This window comes from Solanum stenotomum, chromosome 3, assembly GCF_019186545.1.
Source record: "Solanum stenotomum isolate F172 chromosome 3, ASM1918654v1, whole genome shotgun sequence".
NCBI classification, from domain to species: domain Eukaryota; kingdom Viridiplantae; phylum Streptophyta; class Magnoliopsida; order Solanales; family Solanaceae; genus Solanum; species Solanum stenotomum.
The window spans coordinates 15,202,836-15,222,889 of NC_064284.1; the positions used below are offsets into that span (position 1 = coordinate 15,202,836).

Sequence of the window (20,054 nt, forward strand, 5' to 3'; positions counted from 1 at the left end):
AGCAAACTCCAGCGACGGTGGCTGCCTCTTCTCTCTAAATTGACACTTCTTCAACCTCAGATTCACTCAAAAAACTCCGTCAATCGCCATTTTCTTTGTTGATTGTACCTATTACTTCGATCAATTTGTCACCGCCGATACTTTCCCCGGTGTTTTTATTGTTTCAATCATCGTCTTTTTTGATAAAGACTAGATTTTTACGGAAAAGGGGGAAAATCGATTTGAGTGAATTACCGTCAGTTGAAAATCTTGAGGGATGGATCTGTTTATGATAAAGATCATGGTTTGATTGATTGTTGATGAAAACTGGGTGAATGAGGATGGGATTAGAATCTTCTGGTGAAATTCCTCGTGTTTACCGGAAGATTAATGTGTTACATGAGGGTGCTATTTGATCCGATGATGCCCTTGGTTTAGTTTTTTTGTTTCTGTTGTGAGTTGTAATATTAATAGTTAGTAAGCGGAGGTGCGTTCATGGATGAGGCTAGTTCTAGCTCTATGGCCGTTGATTCCTCGGAGTTGGCAGCAGAGGGAACCTTATCATCTTCTGCTGCTGCGGTAGTGGTTCCATCATGGCGTCCGAGCCAGGGAGTCTTTGGTCCTTATTTGCCTGGACAACAGGCAAATGCTAACCCCCAAAGTTTGCGGGTAGTTGTTAGACGACCTGTAAGTGCTCCTTTCCATTACTGTTTACTTTATTTCACTTTGCATTTGGGACTTTCTTGATTGGGGGTGAGATAAGATTTTGTTCATTAATGCCTGCTGAATTTTGAGTTTTAGCAATCAATGAGTCACTGGAATTATGAATTTCTGTATCTGTAGAAAATCTTATGTAGTTAGAGTTGAATGTTTATCATAAAGCTCATCGTATGGCAGTCTGAAGCAGTCCTGTTTATTCTGTCTGTTTTTTTCAACCTTGGGTCAAAAATGACAAAGAAGGGAACCCATTTGAGGCAGGTCAATCTAGATATCAGGAGTGCACCTGGGAGGGGCTTCAATCATAGATTACATTTGTTGCTACTTGCTAGTAATAAGAAAATGAGTATTGGTCAATTTGTTTTATGGGCCGAATTTTAAAGCTGATAGTTGAAGTTGTATCTCTTAGAGTTAGGAGTCCACTACATGGCTGGTTTAATCCACAACATTATCCTGTGCGAAGAGGTGATAACTGTATGCCATATCAGCTCTAAGGAAGGGTGAGTATGGGTCAATTTGTTTTGCTGAGTAAGGCTGAGAGTCCTATAGACCCCTCAACTATCTCTGCTATACCCAAAATGCTCAATTACATGACAACGATCATTACCACCCCTTCCCATCGTCAGAGACTTTACTAATTCTTGGCCTCCAAAAAAACCAATCCCTCCCTAAGTGAACGAGGGGATCAATCATATATATAACATCGAACACACCACACATGATTTACACACTTGCAAATTACAAACATATACATATTTCATTTTATATGTTTTCAATTAATTGTCCTTAACTTAAGCTTCTCAGTATCACGTTACTATTATAAAAAAATATTACACAGTCCTTGGTGAGAATTCTAATTAATAATATCACACTCATTTTAAAGACAGATCTAGCATGGAAAGTACGACTTCGGCAAAATCCAACATTTCTGTCTAAATTCTGTATATCTGTCGAGAAATCTACTGAATATATATGTAATTAAATTTTGTTTCTATAAACTTTTAATTTTAAATCCGTTTCTAGAGCTCTCTCGCTATATTTTTACTTGTCTTTGATAATTTATTATTTCAATTATCTTACTTCATTTTCCTAGTAGTATATATCCAGTCAATTATATATATACAATTGTACAAAAAACTCATCTACAAATACTAGTGTTGAATAATTGAATATTAGGTATTATCTTTTTGGTCTAATTGACAATAAATGAGAAATAACAAAGATAATACAAGCTTAAATAAAAGATTTACATAATCTTATTGCTGTGACACAGTGGATTTTTGCCCACATCGAAGAAAACAAAAGAAAACAAAACTGAAAAATCCCATCTGGAGCGAACTCCAGTGACGGTGGCTGCCTTTCCTCTTCAAATTGACACTTCTTCAACCTCAGATTCACTCAAAAAACTCCGTCAATCGCCATTTTCTTTGTTGATTACACCTAATACTTCTATTAATTTGTCACTGCCGATACCCTCAGTGCCGTCTTCTTTGTATCAATCATCATCTTTTTGATAGAGACAAGATTTTTACGGAAAGGGGGGAAAATTGATTTGAGTGAATCTCCGTGAGTTGAAAATCTTGAAGGATGGATCTGTTGATGATAAAGATCATGGTTTGATTGATTGTTGAGGAAAACTGGGTGAATGAGGATGGGATTAGAATCTTATGGTGAGATTCCTCGTGTCTGCCAAAAGATTAATGCGTTACATGAAGGTGCTATTTGATCCGATGACGCCCTTGCTTTATATTTTTTTGTTTCTGTTGTAAGTTGTAATACCAATAGTTATTAAGCGGAGGTATGTTCATGGATGAGGCTAGTACTAGCTCTAAGGCCGTTGATTCCTCGGGGTTGGCAGCAGAGGGAAGCTTATCATTATCATCTGCTGCTGCTGCGGCAGCAGTGACATCATGGCGTCCCAGTCAGCGAGTGTTTGGTCCTTATTTGCCTGTTGTACTCCAGGCAAATGCTAACCCCCAAAGTTTGCGGGTAGTTGTTAGAAGACCTGTAAGTGCCCCTTTCTGATACTGTTTACTTTATTCCACTTTGCATTTGGGCCTTTCTCGATTGGGGGTGAGATAAAATTTTGTTCATTAATGCCTGCTGAATTTTGAGTTTTAGCAATCAATGAGTCACTGGAAGTATGATTTTCTATTTTCTGAATCTGTAGAAAATCATAAACAGTTAAGAGTTAAATGTATCATAAAGCTCATGGCTCATCGTATGGCAGTCTGAAGCAGTCCTGTTTATTCTGTCTGTTTTTTTCAACCTTGGGTCAAAAATGACAAAGAAAGGAACCCATTTGAGGCAGGCTAGGTATCGGGAGTGCACCTGGGAGGGGCTTCAATCATAGATTATATTTGTTGCTAGTAATAAGAAAATGAGTACTTGTCAATTTGTCTTATGGGCCGAATTTTAAAGCTGATAGCTGAAGCTGTACCTCTGAGAGTTAGGAGTCCACTACATGGCTGGTTTAATCCACAACATTAACTGGGTGAAGGGATGATAACTGTATGCCATATCAGCTCTAAGGAGGGGTGAGTATGGGTCAATGTGTTTTGCTGACATCAGCAATAAGGTTTACGACTATTTCAATGGAATGTCTGCTGTATTTACTCTTTAGACTGGAATTTGTAGCCGTATAGTGATGGAAGTGATGCTCTGACTCTTGTTCCCACATCTTCCTTCTAATTATGATTAATCAGTTGAGAGGTGTCTCTACTCCCATATAATATGCCTTTAAGGGGTGTCGTATTGTAACCCCCTCCTCACAAAAAGAAAGAAAAAGTATGCAGCATTTGTGTAGAAAAAAATATTCGCATTGCTATAGAAGAGCCACCTATGTGAAGTAACACAATCTCAGTGAAGGAGATGAGTAAGTAACACAATCTCAGTGAAGGAGATGAGTAAGGTAGACAAGATGTAGGGTTTAGTTTTTTTGTTAATGGGATATGATTGGGCACCTTAACCCTCGGAGATTTGAGGGGAGGGGAGGGTCAAAGTTAGGATCAAGGAAAATGTTGTGCCTTTGGGGAGAGCATGGAGGATGATTGTTTAGACTTCGCATGGTAAATAACTTTACCTTTGCATATGTCTATGAGTGTTTCAGTTCCAGGGTTCTATTTATAAAAATTCCTCACTTCTCCTATGAAATAATGTTGGATATCATCACTAATATCATACTGGTTATTTTAGTTAAATAGAGCTATCTATTAAGTTAGTATTATAGTGTACTTCAACTAAATACCCATCACATGTATTTTCAGCTAGTTATTTTTTACTTGATCAAAATGTTTGAGGAACTTTGATCACAAGTACATGTTGGGTCAATGTTCTAGTGTTTTATACTTCAATTTTGTTTAATCCAAACTAAGTTTGCAATAATTGATGAAGAGAACGCAAGCCATTATTTTTATCCCAAAAACTTTGAGAGAAGTACTCCATTCCATTTTATGTGACACTATTTCCTTACTATCTATCCAAAAAGAATGATGTCTTTCTATTTCTTGAAACAATTTAATTTTAAGCGTCTCATTTTCTCCTTGATGCATACTTTATAGCTATATAATCTCGTGGAATGTTTAAGACCACAAGTTCCAAAAGTCTGCTTGTATTTCTTAAACTTTGTGTCCAATCAATCTACACCACATAATAATTGAATCAGGTGATTGTAGTTTCTTTCTTTTTCAATAATGACATCGTGTGAAATATTTCATTTATTGCATTTCGGTGTCTCCCTTTCAGTTAAATGATATACAGGTTACATGGTCATTTGATCGCTGTATGTTTTCCAACTTTATAATTCCACCTTTGTTCTTTTTACATCTGAATTTCAGATACATCTAGTTTGTGAACTTATTACAATTATTCGGCATCTTTGCAATTTTGCTTCATCATTATTTATTTATAATTTTTAATGAAGCCCCTGGAATCTAAGCCTAATTAATAATAAAGTGTTTCTTTGTCACACCATGATCTGAAAACTGCAGTTGGTGGCACGGTTAACTAAAGATATCATTGAGACATACCGCATCTGCAATCCTAAATTCAGTTACTCTGAAGAATTGAATCCAAAAAGATTCCTGACGTCCCCATCGGCTGGTGTGTTGAACGATGGCCACGATAATGCAAACTCAGACCTCATTCTTTCTGTCAATCTTGAGTTGGTCAATTTGGACACAAAGAGAAGGTTGGTAATCTCTTCCCTGTTACACATTTTTCTGTCATGTATTTTTGGGTCCTAATTGCCCTTTGAGAGGGTTGATATGCAAAAACTTTAGAGAGGAGGGGTTCTTTCTATATTTTACCCTGCAGAAGTCTCCAATTTGGGTAAATTGGAATATTTTGCTGGTAGTTGTCTCATTATAGCAATTGAATACTTCTTTGCTGTATGCTTTTATGTACTTTCTGGTCAAGTGCACTTTATTTATGTGACACTGCTTTGCCTTTGCAGGCTAAACCTGCCTGAAAAAGTAAAAGAAATGTATCTGAACATTTCTCCAAGATTAGATTACAATATGCCAGAAAATAAATATTTGATTATCTACTTAACGATATGAATGTGCATGCTTCTCTCTTTAGTTATGAGTAAATGTGTTGCTGTGTGATGAGTCTGAAGTTCTTTAATAGTCAGCGGGAAGTCCTTTTTATGATTTTTTCCATGAAACAATTTAGTGATCACTAAAATTTTTTCCTTTCAAACCTGCATACTTCATTCTAGTCATAGTTTCCCTGTAAATCCTCTCACTTGTCACAAATTGGACTATTTTGTACTGTTTTCACTGTATGCAGGTATGTAGTCAAGGATATGCTTGGCCATGGAACTTTTGGTCAGGTTGCTAAGTGCTGGGTTGAAGAATCAAATTCATTTCTTGCTGTTAAGGTCATCAAAAATCAACCAGCATATTATCAACAAGCACTTGTTGAAGTTTCTATCCTGACAACAGTAAAAATCACTCAGCTGGTTTTGTATTTTCAGTGCTGTCTGTAAAGTTGATGCGGATATCATTAGCTCCCTTTCCTTTTTCTTTTTCCAGTTAAATAAGAAGTATGATCCTGATGATAAGCACCATATTGTCCGGATCTATGATTACTTTGTATATCGACGTCACTTGTGCATTGCTTTTGAACTGCTTGACACAAATCTGTAAGTTCTGGAGAAGCAGCATTTTAAAATGTTTCATGTGATTATCTGCAAACTATTACAGACTTCAACATTCTGATTGATTTAAATTTCTAATTTTTCCAGCTATGAGCTTATAAAGTTGAACCATTTTAGAGGATTGTCTTTGAGCATTGTCCAGTTGTTCTCGAAGCAGGTACATGGTTGCTGGTCTGAACATAGAACTTCTGATGGTGACCACATCTGTTTGTGTAAAAGTTTATAATATGTTTGCCTTCCGTTGTGTATAGATATTGCGTGGATTAGCACTAATGAAAGATGCTGGTATAATTCACTGCGATCTGAAGCCTGAGAATATTCTTTTATGCACTAGGCAAGCTTCTCTGATACCAAGGTTGGAGATATCATTTTGCTTCACTAACTTTTCATTTCACTTAGTTTCTTGCATCTTGTCAGTGTGAAGCCAGCTGAAATAAAAATTATAGACTTTGGATCAGCATGTATGGAGGATCGTACCGTTTACTCTTATATCCAGGTCATTGTTGCTTCTTTCTATTAAAGTTTACTTGATTGCTCTATTATCTCTTAATTTACCAATATCTTCTTATGCAGAGTCGGTACTATCGGTCACCTGAAGTCCTCCTTGGATATCAGTATCCTTGAGTTATTAGTTTGATCTTACTTTCTGTTCATCGTTTTCTTATATAAGTGCTTGCAGGAGGCTGCACCGAATTTGACTGCATGTATCATTGTGTGGGGAATTTTTATAGTAACTTCCATAGGTTTTCAGTTAGTAGTGAAAAGTTTCTTCGTTCAGCTTCTTGTGGCAATTTGATTTGAATGCTTTCCGTCCTTTGTCTTAAAGTTTGCCAGCAGAATCACAAACAATCAGGTGGGCTTTTTCTAATTAGATAAAAATGATAGGAGAAGTCCTCCCTTAACCCTCTGCAACTATGAAGTTCATCAGTTTTGGAAATTTTGTTATGATGTTCAAAGCGAGCAGCTTTTGTCCCCAGTAAGGGCATCAAAAGTTTTTTTTGATCGTTAAAAGGTATTGTATTAAAAGTCCAGCAATCAGAAGGTGCTGTGGGGAATTTACTAGGGGTAGCTCCATTTCATATTGTGTAATGAGCTCAAAAATTCTATCATGGTCTCTATATCATTTGCAATTGCCTCGTTACACCAAAAAAATAGTTGGGATAAATATCTGTACTTGGTACTAACTACAGATTCTGGTTTGCTTTCAAAAATCCTTACATTCCTTTCCTTCCAAATGGTCCACCATACTGTCGAAGGGAGAGTATTCCATGTTTTCATCTCTGTCTTACCCAAACCTTTTGAGTACCAGCATTGGAGTAGTTCTGTTGTCATCCTTGGCATTGTCCAGTTAATCCCGACGGTTTTCAGAACAAAATCCCTTATCTATCTAGTGTAAGCGCAGTGAATAAAAAGATGATTGGCATCCTGATTGTGTCTCTCACATAGTGCACATCCACTACAAATGATTGCTCCTCTTCACATGGCTGTTCGTGAGACACCAGCCATGTGAAGTTCTATTTTTTCACTCTTTTATCATACTGGGACAATCACAAATGCAATTTTATTTCCATTCAGTATTGTACCTTGTCATTTGGATTTTTTATCTATTGTATACCTTAATCCCTTCTCAGTTATACCACTGCTATTGATATGTGGTCATTTGGTTGCATCGTTGCTGAATTATTTCTAGGACTTCCTCTGTTCCCTGGAGCTTCAGAATTTGACCTTCTGAGGAGAATGATTAAAATACTTGGGTAAGCTTCTTTCCCATGCCTCAGAAATCTCCTATTTCATCTTACAATTTGTTTCCATTATATATTCACAATTTTTGTATATTCAGTTTGTGTCTTGGCTTCACTTCCATCCAACTTCGTCTTTTGTTTTTGGTCTTTGCTCTATTGTTTGTACAGTTAGTTTTCTAGCAAGGAATTGTACTGTTAGGGTATCAAAACTTGGATACTCTATAGCAGATTTTGAGTACCTGAGCCTGTGGGAAACTATAGTAGTTACCTTGTTTTGGTGATTTTATATACCTAGGAAAAAGATGGTAAGTGCCACGGCCCAGGCCTACATCCTGGGCAAGACCGTACCTGATGCCATTTGCTGGCCCGAGCGTACCCATAACATGACATAAATCGTAGAGCACACATCTAGACATGAGCGGAAAACATGATTTAAAGCATTTGAGGAAATAAATCTTGTAAAGTAGAATAGTACTACATATGTCATATCGTAAAACCACACAAAGGTCAAAATCTGAGTCCATGACATGACTACATATCTATCTATGAAGCCTCTTGTTAGAATAGGTATAGGTATATACAATCCTACTTAGAACAAGAATAGGAATAGGAATAGTGAATAGTAGCTTGTAATTGCTCTCTTTTGGAGGTGGGCAGCATATCCTTAATGCTGATGAATACAATTTACCAATTTCAAAAAAAATAAATTCTTCTCCAATATTTCTCACACCTCTAACATAACTGAATACTGTCTACTGAGACAAGACCCCCGACATACCTCAAGCAATCTATCCTAACTATTAAAACTAGAGACTAAGCCCCTGAGAAAAGAAAGGGGGCTCACCAAAACCAGAGAATGTAGAGCATAGCGTGTTGCTCGATCTTGTGTATACATACTTGAGTCTGCATCAATAAAAAGATGCAATGCCCCCAGCCAAGGGATGTAAGTACATATGGAATAGTACAGTATCTAAAATGGCAGAATGAAACATAAAAGTACATAGAAATAGAGAAACAGGATGGCCAACAGAATCATAGACACAACATGGAAGGATCAGGGGAATCAAGAGTCACCAACTTGTTTTGGCATTTAGGTCCTAGTCACGCGTTAGTTCGTTATGGGAGTTCATTAGTATAACCGACACAAAACCATCATGTGAGCAGATGGAGTCTAATCTCGGCCCGATTAGCTAAGTCATCTCAAAAATTCCTTTCTTGAATCTTGAGATGAGTTTTTTTGAAAACCCTAAGATAATAGTGTAGAATATTCCTTTGAAGAAGCTTACCTTGACTTGGGAGGAAGAGGAGAAGAGAGTATAATCGAATAGAGTTTGGAAACTTAGAGAATGAATAAAATGTTTTCAGAAAAATACACTTAAAAGGCTTCAGATTTCGCACGCCATGGAGGACGCTTTGCATGCCCAGCATCGTTCGCCTCCTTACCTGTGCTCGTGCACATTTTGGCCTCACTTCGCTGCCTCGCCGCACGCAAGATTGCCTTGGAACGCTAGCCTGTGGATGAGTACCACTGCCAGTTCTTACTTAAAATGTACATAATTTCTTGTATAAAGCCTTCATCAAAAAATAAAAAACTTCTTGTATGAAGCTCGGATTGACGAATAGTTTGATGCTTTGAAAACTAGATTCAAAGAAGTTTAATTGTGAAGATGCTCAACACTAGAATCCAAGTAGATATAGGTAGGATATTTTACAAGTTTTCCTTGCACACGACTCCATTGTGGGATCTGAAACATGTTAGCTAACATGCTCATCAGAGAAGGTGTCACGAGGTATCGTTATCTTCTTGAGGCTTGTACACCAACCCCTTAATCCCTAACTGGGTAAGATTCTCGTCTTCACTATTTCCTTGACCAGCAGTGCAGTTGCTCTTGCTTGGCAAGCTGATGCCTTTATTTTCTTTGTAAAGCTATATCTTCCATGCTAGTTGTCTAGTTGATTTGATCATGGTTTGGTTATGAAGGAAACATTTTTGCTTGCTCTTCTGTTCATTATGTTGCAATATGTTCAGGTTTTCATGTATCAGCTCCAGTAGCTTAGTTGAATACAATTTTTTTTTTGTGCAGGGGGCAACCCCCTGATTACATGCTAAAGGATGCCAAAAATACCAGCAAGTTCTTCAAGTTTGTTGGGAGCATTAATCAAGAAGAGTGTGGGCCAGGTCCTATGAGCAGATCTAGTGTTTATCAGTCTTTGACAGAAGAAGAATATGAATCTGTAAGTCAATGAAATTTAAAACTAATGGAAGATCAATTTTTTTTTTTTTTTTTTGAAATTGGTAACGTTGTATACCTCAACATTAAGGATCTGCTGGAAACCTTCAAAACAAAGCAAAAAAAAGAAAGAGAGGAGGAAGCTACTTACAGAGATCCTAACAAATCTACTTGTACTAATTCACCTATTTCTATCTTTTTACACCAATAATAAGAAGATCAATTTCTTTTATATGTTGTTTTTTGGTAATTAAGTTGTAGCCAGGACATAGAAAAGTTCTTTTGCACCTAAAATATCTAAAATTCCAAGATAGAGGAAGAACATTCATGAGAAGAAACAAGCGTAAAATTTCGTGCATTACATTGTAATATGTGGCACCTTCACGTGTTCAAGTAGTTATTACTATTGATTTTATCATTCTCAGAAAAATTACTATTGATTTTACCTTTCTGAAATTGGTAGATGCATAGCCTCCCAACCTTTTATGAGTGATTTTTGCTCACACTCATGTTATTACACCTATGTAAACACATGATAATGAGTGGTGCTCTTCAATAAGGTATCCTAGTTAATTTTTAGTCGACTGTTTATATACTAGAGATTTTCCCATCATTAATAAAATTATTTACCTTATCAAAGAAAGAAGCTATCCTAGTTAATCCCTTTTCTACATCTAAAGGCTTAAACTGTTAAAAGGGATACTTTTATTTACTTATTTTAGTCTGGAACTAGAAGTATTGAGCTCAAAACCTGACTGGTAGTGGTGAGCCGTGTGTTACTTTGAGGTGGACTTATACCACTATATATGATGGCTCTAAGTGATTCCAATAGACTTTGGTTGAAAGGATAAATGTTCTTCAATAACCATGAAACTTCCTCATTTAGCTTTGGCTTGTGGGATTTGTGTTATAAGCACAATAAAAGATAAGTAATATGAATATAAGAGGCCAATCTAGCACGGAGGATGTGTCTGGATGGTCAATGAGGTGGGTGAAATGCTAGGTGAATTCTTCCCATCTTCTAAATCTTGGAGGGTAGAGTTACCCAGTACCGTTCTTTTGGAAGGTAATAGATACCCTGCGAAATAGTACGGGCAAGCAGGCCTCGGTACCATCATTGTAATATATAGGCACACACACATTTATGTAAGATGACAATCTATATATGTGGCTTATTTACTGACATTGCAGTAGGGCATACTTTTTTTCTAGCTTAAGTGATGATAATTATGTTTCAATAATGGGTACTACTTTCTAGTAGAAACTGTGACAGACATGCTGAGGGGATTCTTTTCATACCTGCATATTCCTAAAGGAGAAGTACGTAGAGAGGGAACTTTTTCTTCATCTCACGGAACTCTTACATTTTTTTGTTTGTTGGATAGTGCTTTTAATAATGTACTGAATTCCATACAAAGATCACTAGATGTTCAGTTCCCTTGTATTGGTTGTAATTTGCATCTCCTTGATGCCTTTCTAATACAACATCTTACTTCATCAAAAAAAAGTTCCCTTGTATTGGTTGGAGAAAGATTTAACATGAGATACATAGAGATTTCTCACTATTTCAACCCAGCCCTAGTGGGATTTCACTGGGTATGTTGTTGTTGTTGTTTTCAACCCAGCACTTCCCCTTACCAAAACCTGTAGCTGGACCCTAGTTCCTTTATGGATACTACCTGAGTTGCTGACATGAAATGCATGAAAAATTGATCTTGATGAAGCTACTTTTGAAATTATTTGTCGAACAATCTGGAACTTTTTGCAAAAAGAACCGCAACTACCTGCAGGAAAGAGTGAGTTGACCCATATGAACTGAGGTCAATTTGATTGAAGCAGTCAGATGTGATGATCCAACTTTCGTATCGTTTTTGGTGCTTATGTAGCATTGTTGAGTGTTAAGATCTTTAACCTGAGATGAAAGGACGCCACAGTTATAAATAACAAAACCGGATATGGTTCCTTCTTTTTCTCTATTTAGGTGGAGGAGAAAATAGGTCGAGCAGAGTGACCTATAAATAGGTTCATAATCACAAAAAAGACCTATGGAAGGATACATAAAAAGGGTATGCAAAGAGAAATATGCACGGAAGGTGGAATATTTTGCTTTGGCTTCCCTGCATTGCATGTCTTTGTATCAAGCATCAGCTATTTTCTTTTTTTGAATTTGAATATGGAGAAGAGCCTTTGAGACATTGGTTCCTTTCATACATCTAGCATTTTTGGCCAGTTCTCTTAGACCTTTCATTTGGTTGGTTTTCACCTGGACAATAACTCATGTAAAGAAATAATTTGAAGCGTAGGAGGTCCAGAAAACTATGAGGACTTGAATGTGGAAAAGATGCAAGTTGTTTTCAGTTTGATAGTCATGAGGATGGCCGTTCTTCACTTTAAGCTCTTCCCTTCTAATTTCAGTAGTGTTTTTTGTAACAGCTCCAAGTTATTTTAATTGTGAGCATTCTAGAATTTGGCAATGCTTGCATCATTGAAGTAATTCAGCATCTGATTTCCTACCTTTGCAACTGCTATTTGTCGACTTAATGGAACTTATCATCAGAAAATAGCTTTGCAAGAAACCAGTTTCTGTGGAAGAGCTTCTACTTTTGTAATCTGCTTTGAAGAATCTGTAATTGCTACTTTGTCCTTGAGATCCATAGCAAGATTTTAATCCAAACAAGATACATTATCTGCTTATTTTGTGCTGGATGCTATCTTTAAGCTCAATTATAGTTTGATGTCCCAGAAGGGTCAACCAAACAACCTCTCTTGAAATTTCTGAAAGTATTAATTGAACTGTAGCGCACTGTGTAGAGATTGATTCTTTTCTTCTATGAATGCTTCTTTACAAGTCATATTGCAGTATGGTCTTGAATTGTGTGTTCATTTTCAGCCTCTAACGACTTATTACATCTCTTTCAGAGAGAGTCAAAAAAGCCAGTAATTGGGAAGGAATATTTCAATCACATGAACCTTGAAGCCATCGTCAGGAAATATCCTTACAAGAAGATTTTGCGGGAGGATGAGATTATTAAAGGTTGGAAGTCATACATTTCAAGGCATAAATACAGTATATAGATACATACTCATGGATGATGTTTGCATATTTCCAAAGAGTTTCTGATGCTTGACAAAAGTTTATTATTGCAGAGAATCAAATACGATTAGCACTAATAGATTTCTTGAAGGGGCTTGTTGAGTTTGATCCAGCTAAGCGATGGTCACCTGTGCAGGTTGCTTAGTATTTGCTTGTAGAAAATGATTTGCTTTCTAGTTTCTGTTGAACGATATCTTTAGTGAGGATTAACTTCCCTGATCATGCTGTATTCACTTTTCTATGATCATTAATTTTTGGTGGTTAAACATTGCTACGGAATGATCATGTGTTTGGTATGAAGGAAAATGTTTTCTGAAAAAATAAGTGGTTCTTACTTATTTTCTGGTTTTTGGTAAGTAAGCAGAAAATATTATCGCAAAAACATTTATATATAATATGGACAAACACAATGGGAGGTTGGGGTGGGGCTAGGGGTGTGGGGGTGGGATCTATTGGGGGAGGGATGAGGTGTATTGAAGGATAGGTAGGAGTGGAATGCCCACTTATGGAACTTGTTTTCCTTATTTCCACAAGGGAAGTCATTTTCCTCATTTTTAAAGGAGCTTGTTTATCCGAAAGAAAAAGTTCTCCAAAAGTTTTGACCAACCAAACATGAGAAAATGGAAAAACATTGTCTGGAGAATGTTTTCCTCCATACCAAACACACAAATTGCAAAGTCAAAATTCTTTAATATTCTTTAGTAGTTGTTTGTAGCACATTGTAACTACTGTCGTAGGAGCATCTTTTGACTATCTATAAGAAAATGATTTTATGCTGAAAAATTTCTCTTGTTTGAGACAATCAGTTATTGAGAGGAAATGTATCTGAGCCTCTTAAGAAATAAAGTTCTTGATTGGAATACGAATAAAATCAAAGTCCATTTTTGATTGGGTGAGGCTGACTTATAAAGGTAGGTGCAAGTCTGATGGGATTGATGAAATGATAGAGGGAGACAAGTGACTATGAGCATTGAGGGATGGGGATCGGGCAGGAAGCATAACTAGAAAATACAAGCATCAGTGGGTTCAATGCAAGTGTTGTTTTAAAAGGAATTTTTTTTTATGGAAAATAAATATTTGTGAACAATGTGAAGTCTTTTTAAAATGAGTGATTTTGTTCTTGATGCAACAAGTTGGGCAAACCAATTGTTAATTGTTGGTTAAATAAAGCAGTTATTTATTGAATTGGAGAACTATGATGCTTTCTCACATAAGCTCTTAATAGTTCCACCCTTCCTCTGATCATAGCATTGTAAAGTCCTGGAATAATGAGCACCACCACTGCAATTAAAGTTGTCATTCTCAAAGCAGGTAGTTGAATGCATTTTATTTGTAACATAGGAAGTTGTATGCTCTCTAATTGGTACTCTGTCATTGTATTTGCTGGGGTTTCTCCTTGAGCTTGTTACTGTGATTTCCTTTGTCATCATGTTTTCCGAAATCTCGTGGTGGCACCTGTCCTAAGAATAATTAGTAAGAACTTGCAGTAAGGCCTTTATTTGGTGAAAACGAGTCGTTTTTAGTCGGATAGGTTTTAGACAATAATTATCTTAGGGCAAAAGGTGGACAAAATATTAGAAGATGAAATATAATCCTCTGCTAATAGGTTATTTCATCTAATGTCTCCAGATCCCCCCTCCCCCTTCTTTGTACATGGAGTTCCCTTTCTCTTTAGACATCTTTATTCTTTTTAATTTTTCATATTAAACAGAATAAGCAAATTGACCAATGCTAGATTTCTTAGGTTATATGATGAGCTTCTTCGTTTAACTCTATCAAAGGGGTATGGAAGTAACTGAATTTCACAATTTTGAGAAGTCTTGTGCATCTTAATCCTACGTAAGGAATAATGAAGTATGCAACTGTGGTTCAAATGTCACCAGATAGCACCATTAGTTGAGGAATAGAGAGGAAGTTACTTCCCTTAAAGTTGATCCTCAGCATCTTATGTCAATTTCAGATTTCATATTTTAAGAGATTCAAATATTGTGATGTAGGCATCGAAGCATCCTTTTGTGACTGGAGAGCCTTTCACATGTCCTTATAGACCTGCACCGGAGACACCTCGACTGGTAAGTGGTTCCTTTTCTGGGCTACCAAAAATCTTATTATCTATATGATCTGAGTGTTGTTATATCTATTTTATGTGCTTGTCAGTCCAGTCTGTAGGAGTAATTGTGTATCACTGTTTTGCAACATGAATTCCAAATTTCTTTCTTTTGCTTACTTCATTGTTGTGCCCTGTGCTCATCCTAGTTTGAAATAGGACCTGGATGGCTCGAGCTGAGTTTTTCATCTCTATGCGTATGTATGAATTGAAGTTTACAATTTCCTGCTGGTTCCTCTAATAACTGGTCGTCCTCTTCATTTTACTTCAGATATACTGATGCACTTTTCTTGATAATAGGCTTTCAGAAGATGAGGGTATAAGGAATCATATCAGATCTTCTGACTTATTTTCTTTTCTTACAGCCCGTTTCTCCGAATGTTAAGGTGGATCATCACCCATCTGGAGGCCATTGGTTTGCTGCTGGTCTATCTCCTAATGTGAGCAAATTGTTGTAAATAGACACAATTAAATATGCCTACTTGTTATCTTCGGTAACGTCAGGTAAGGATTTTACGTTGTCATGCAGATTTCAGGCAGAAATCGAGTTGCAGTGCCGAGCAGCCCTCATTATCAGGTTATGCAATATGCACATGTAGGTAGCTATGGTAGCCTAGGAAGTCATGGCAGCTACCACGATGGTGCTGCGCTTGGTAGTAGTTATGGAAGTTATGGTGATAACAGTAATCTCCATGCATTTTATTCACCTGCGGGTCCATCAGGGATGCATCTCTATGCACAGAATGGTGTATCAATTCTTGGGAGCAGTCCAGACACCAGGAGATTTAAGCAGCTTCCTCATGGGAATGGGCTTGGTGTCAGCCCAGGAAATTTTGTTCCTATGTCTCTTGGAACGAGCCCTTCACAATTTACTCCTCCTAGCATGTATAGTCAGATCTCCGCTGGTTCTCCAGGAAATTATGGTCCTTCGTCACCATCGAGAGGTAGTTGTCATGGATCACCTTTAGGGAAGATGGCAGCAGGTAGCCAGTATAATAGAAGAAAAGGGTGGGTATATCCAGGTAGCTATCAGTCTCAAGAAATATCATCATCCTCTCACTGGCAAGGGCAGGTTGCAGATGGCAACAACTCTAGCCAAGCCAATTCTCCAGTTTTTGGTGGCTCTCTGATGCATATACACAGTAACTCAAACCCCAGACAGCAAGGATCAAACAGTGTGAATGTTGGTTTCTCTAATGCGCATAATATTACAAGTCCATCAATGCTAGGTGGGCATGCACAATTCCAGAAAACCCAGGGTGATAAACCTGATGCTAGTAACTCATTGCCTGATCCTGGCGATTGGGATCCCAATTATAGGTAAATTAAGGGGATGCATTATTTAATAAAAACTGACCTCTCTTTGAAAATTGGTACATACGAGTAATTGACAGAAGGTGGTAGCTGTATCCTAGATTTTTCTCTTTCCATTTTTTTGACATCTTACACTCTACCCTGTCTATTTTATTCTTTTCACTATCGAGGTTTTCCTTTTTTATCTTTTTCAATAGGTATAGTACAAGAAGAAACAGTTGTTTTCTGTACTGGTTTAAGTTGAAGCCTCTTTCACGAAGTTCTTTTGGCTTGTGCCGTTTGTTTTCTTTCATGAATTGTACTCTTTTCAATTTGTAAAATTATTGGGTAAATCCCTAGTTCATATGATATGTAATAACGTTGCCTTGTCTTTGAAACAGTGAAGAACTGTTTCTGCAAGAAGATAGCTCAGAAATGAGTAACTTATCTAGTGAATTCTCCAAGGGGATGCATCTTGGTCAAGCTGGGGTCTCTCAAGAACCATTTGCTGGAGTGAGAAGACCAAACCAGATCTCTAATCTGAATCCCAGTATGTCTCAGAGGTAAGTTCTAATTTTAACTTTTTTCTGAAGGAATGCCCATACATGTTCTCACATCCCTTCTCTATTTTATATACATTTTTTCCTTTAGAGTCTTGTTTAATGCGGCAAAACACATCTGGTCTATATCTCATCATGCATTATTTTAACTTTTGTTTGTTTTCCCTAGGACAGTGCAGACTCTGATTGCTAGGCACTCACATCTAGTATCTATTATTGCTTAAAATAATTTTATTGATGAAATTTATGCTTCAATATCTACTTCATGCTTCAAATCTTAGGAGTGTCATGGATTTTCTGCTTCTTTCCTCGTCCTAAACTGCATGGTTTTCCAATGAAATGCTGAAAACTAGAGTTGTTAAGTTTTGTTTCCTTCTTTTTTCAAATGTTAGGGTCATATATTAAGTTTTTATTTTATTTTAGATAGAGAAGGTTGTACTGAAAAGTATTAGTCGGTCCAACTTTACATTTGTAGGATATAATGTCTGGAAATTTCTTTATTAGGAAAGTTGAGATTATTGGGATGTCCACTGCTTGAGTTGTTTAATTGTGCTCATCTTCTTTCACCCTCGTCTTGGGCAATTGAGCTCTTGTTTTCATTCTTTTTGCTATTTCTTGCATGATATAGACCTACTGGGCAAACTCAAGCATTTTTACCAGGAGAGGTAGGAAGCCCTCCTTCAGGTCATGAGCTGCATGGTGGATATATGCATAACATGGCTAATCCATCATATTTGATGCCTCATTTTGCACAAAGTTCTCCAAGCCGCTTGGGGCAACAGCCCCCTCTTCACCGATTTAACCAGGGGAGAGCAACAGCTGTTCATTACAATGATAGTCATGCCATGGCGCAGTCATCTCATTCTACCTATAACGCGGATAATCCACTTTCTGCTGCAAGGAATGGTGCATCATGGGGTAAGGATTCAGTAATCTTTTCTCTCTCTGGTTTTGGTTCTTTTCTCCTTTTGTATTTAGTCGCATTCTATAGAGTTGAAACGTTTTCTTTTTTGCTCATGATATCATATTTCAAATCCAATTCTTTAAGAGTTGATTGGATAGGTTTTGACATGTTTCCAACCACAACCTTTGTGCTGTTGTAGGGCGTAGAGGTAGCAATCCTCTTCCAAACATTCCACCAACTTCCCGGACAAGAAAAGATTACAAAAGAATTGCTTAGTTTTTTGTTGCCTTCATCGGGGATTAGTGCCAAACAAATGGAAAAAGTGGTAAAGCTTGTGTTACAAATCCTCATCAATGTCATTTTGTAGTGCTTGCTTAAATGTTAATGGTTACAACACCACCATGATCTGGTCACACCTTGTTGTCATCGCCATGCTCGATCTCTGGGATCTTGAATTCTGCTTTCTCCTCCGGTTCCAAAGGACCAAAATATATGAATGTCAACTCCCTGGATCTAATTTATTGCAAGAAAACTCTAACCAGGTTGCCTGTTAGTATTGTTGCTCCAAGGGGGTTATAATTATTTGTTTGAACAAAGCTTGGTTGTGTTGAGTAAGGTGGTGACTGGTGAATCATAGTTTAAGGTTTATTTGTTAGCAGTCTTGTAAACTAAAACAGGAAATCTTGATTCCTTGTAAGTTGGATATTTATTTCAATATCCTCTTAACAGATCAACGTGACTCCTCATGAATTAAATGGGATGACGTGAAGAAGCGTGGGATTTGTGGTTCTTAATTGAGTGTCACATTTACCATTGATATACACCTAAGTATTATTAACAGAGATATGATTCAATCTTCACTTTAGAAGCTAAATATAACGGTTGTAGTAGATATTAGGGAATGACACTGTTTTGGGAAGCGAGAAGCAGAAAAAAGCGCTTGTATTTAGTATAAAAATAAAAAATATTAAAATTTTTTTTTGTGACATTTTGAATAAGAAAATACAACTTTACTAGTCACCACAAGCAAAAAAAGAAGCGTAACTTAGTAAGAAAACAACAAATAAACTAAGTAAAAACAATAAAGACTGTTAAGAGCAGCAACCAGCATAGTCATACACATTACACTGTATAGAAATAGAAAAAAAACAGAGCACCAATAGAAATTGAAAAAAACAAAGCAGCAATAGAAATATAGAAAAAAATACAGCAGCAACTAGAAATAGAAAAAATAAGTCACACATATAGCAACCAAAGAGATGAAGAGAAGAAGAGAACTTACCTTGTAGCAATTGCAGCCTCGTAGCAGTCCAAAGAAAATATTTTGAAGTCGCAAAAGTATATTTCAGAAATTAAAAAAAAAAACCCTTACAATTTTTTTTTGAAAAACCCTAATTAGCGCCTTTTAAAGTTAAGTGCGTCTTTTCTCGCTTTTTCTTTACTTGCACTTCTCACTTCGTTGAAGCGATTGCTTTTTGATTGTCACTTCGCTTCAGGGAAGAAAAGTGTAGTGGGTGCGCTTCGCCTCGCTTTGCGCTTAAAGTGCGCTTTTTCTCGCTTTTGATAACACTGGTGAATGATTTTCCTTTTCAATGAATAGAAGATGTTGCAGGTTTTATTGTGATTAATTATGACGTATCTTGATAAATGGACGAGAGATAAAAAAAAAAGACATTATCACACCAAGGTAAACTAACTATGTTAGGATCTCAATTAAGAAAAGAAAATATATTAATAGTGTAATTTTGTTGGAGTATAATTAAGGATAGCTAAGGGTCTATTGGAAACAACCTCTACAGTTTCCCTACATCTCACCCTCTTCTCGTGAATTATGTGTATGTTCCCCTCACCCTCTCCTCGTGGATTATGTGTATATTCCCCTCACCCTCCCCTCGTGGATTATGTGTATGTTCCGCTCACCCTCCCCTCGTGGATTATGTGTATATTCCCCTCACCCTCCCCTCGTGAATTATGTATATGTTCCCCTTGTGGTTTATGTGTATGTTGTTTTTTTATTTTTACGTGAATGGATTTTCAGCGATAATTTTGGAAAAGGAAACTTGTTTATAGATATATTTTCTTAATTTCCTCTATTAAAAAAAACATAATGTTTGTTTCTCGTAAAAAATAAAATTGAAGACTAAAAACCTCACTCACAAAATTAGTAACTTTTTTTTTCAGATTTAATATATGTCCCCAAACACAATTTAAGTTTTTGATTAATTTTTAAAAAGCTCAACTTCAAATACGCTATTATTTTTCTTTT

At 36.8% G+C, this 20,054-nt stretch overlaps 1 protein-coding gene and 1 long non-coding RNA gene across 3 annotated transcripts; one reads left to right on the plus strand and one right to left on the minus strand.

The window, feature by feature from the left end:
• Positions 1-72: 72 nt before the first annotated feature.
• LOC125858481 (uncharacterized) lies at positions 73-2,169 on the minus strand. Its single transcript, XR_007445751.1, has 2 exons — positions 2,137-2,169; positions 73-108 (listed from the first exon to the last, which is right to left on the minus strand). It is a non-coding gene; the product is annotated as an uncharacterized LOC125858481 (long non-coding RNA).
• Positions 106-18,582, plus strand: LOC125858460 (dual specificity protein kinase YAK1 homolog). Of its 2 annotated transcripts, none has more exons than XM_049538244.1 (18): positions 106-666; positions 4,686-4,885; positions 5,488-5,641; positions 5,733-5,842; positions 5,945-6,014; positions 6,109-6,212; positions 6,257-6,353; positions 6,431-6,471; positions 7,489-7,611; positions 9,684-9,834; positions 12,750-12,864; positions 12,978-13,060; positions 14,922-14,996; positions 15,397-15,471; positions 15,561-16,351; positions 16,726-16,887; positions 17,513-17,802; positions 17,988-18,582. In XM_049538244.1, exons 1-18 carry the CDS (start codon positions 475-477, stop codon positions 18,062-18,064), a joined length of 2,910 nt encoding a protein of 969 aa, XP_049394201.1. In that variant the 5' UTR covers positions 106-474; the 3' UTR covers positions 18,065-18,582. The 2 variants fall into 2 exon arrangements, with proteins under 2 accessions (XP_049394201.1, XP_049394202.1); XM_049538245.1 differs by having other exon boundaries at positions 6,109-6,191; positions 6,275-6,353.
• Positions 18,583-20,054: the final 1,472 nt, after the last annotated feature.

What these genes read in the sequence shown, in the direction of transcription:
- LOC125858460 (XM_049538244.1), top strand. Translation starts at nt 475, where the DNA reads ATGGATGAGGCTAGTTCTAGCTCTATGGCCGTTGATTCCTCGGAGTTG. An exon ending in AAGTTTCTATCCTGACAACA is followed by an intron (nt 5,642 to 5,732) that starts GTAAAAATCACT and finishes TTCTTTTTCCAG; the next exon opens with TTAAATAAGAAGTATGATCC. An exon ending in CCGTTTACTCTTATATCCAG is followed by an intron (nt 6,354 to 6,430) that starts GTCATTGTTGCT and finishes CTTCTTATGCAG; the next exon opens with AGTCGGTACTATCGGTCACC.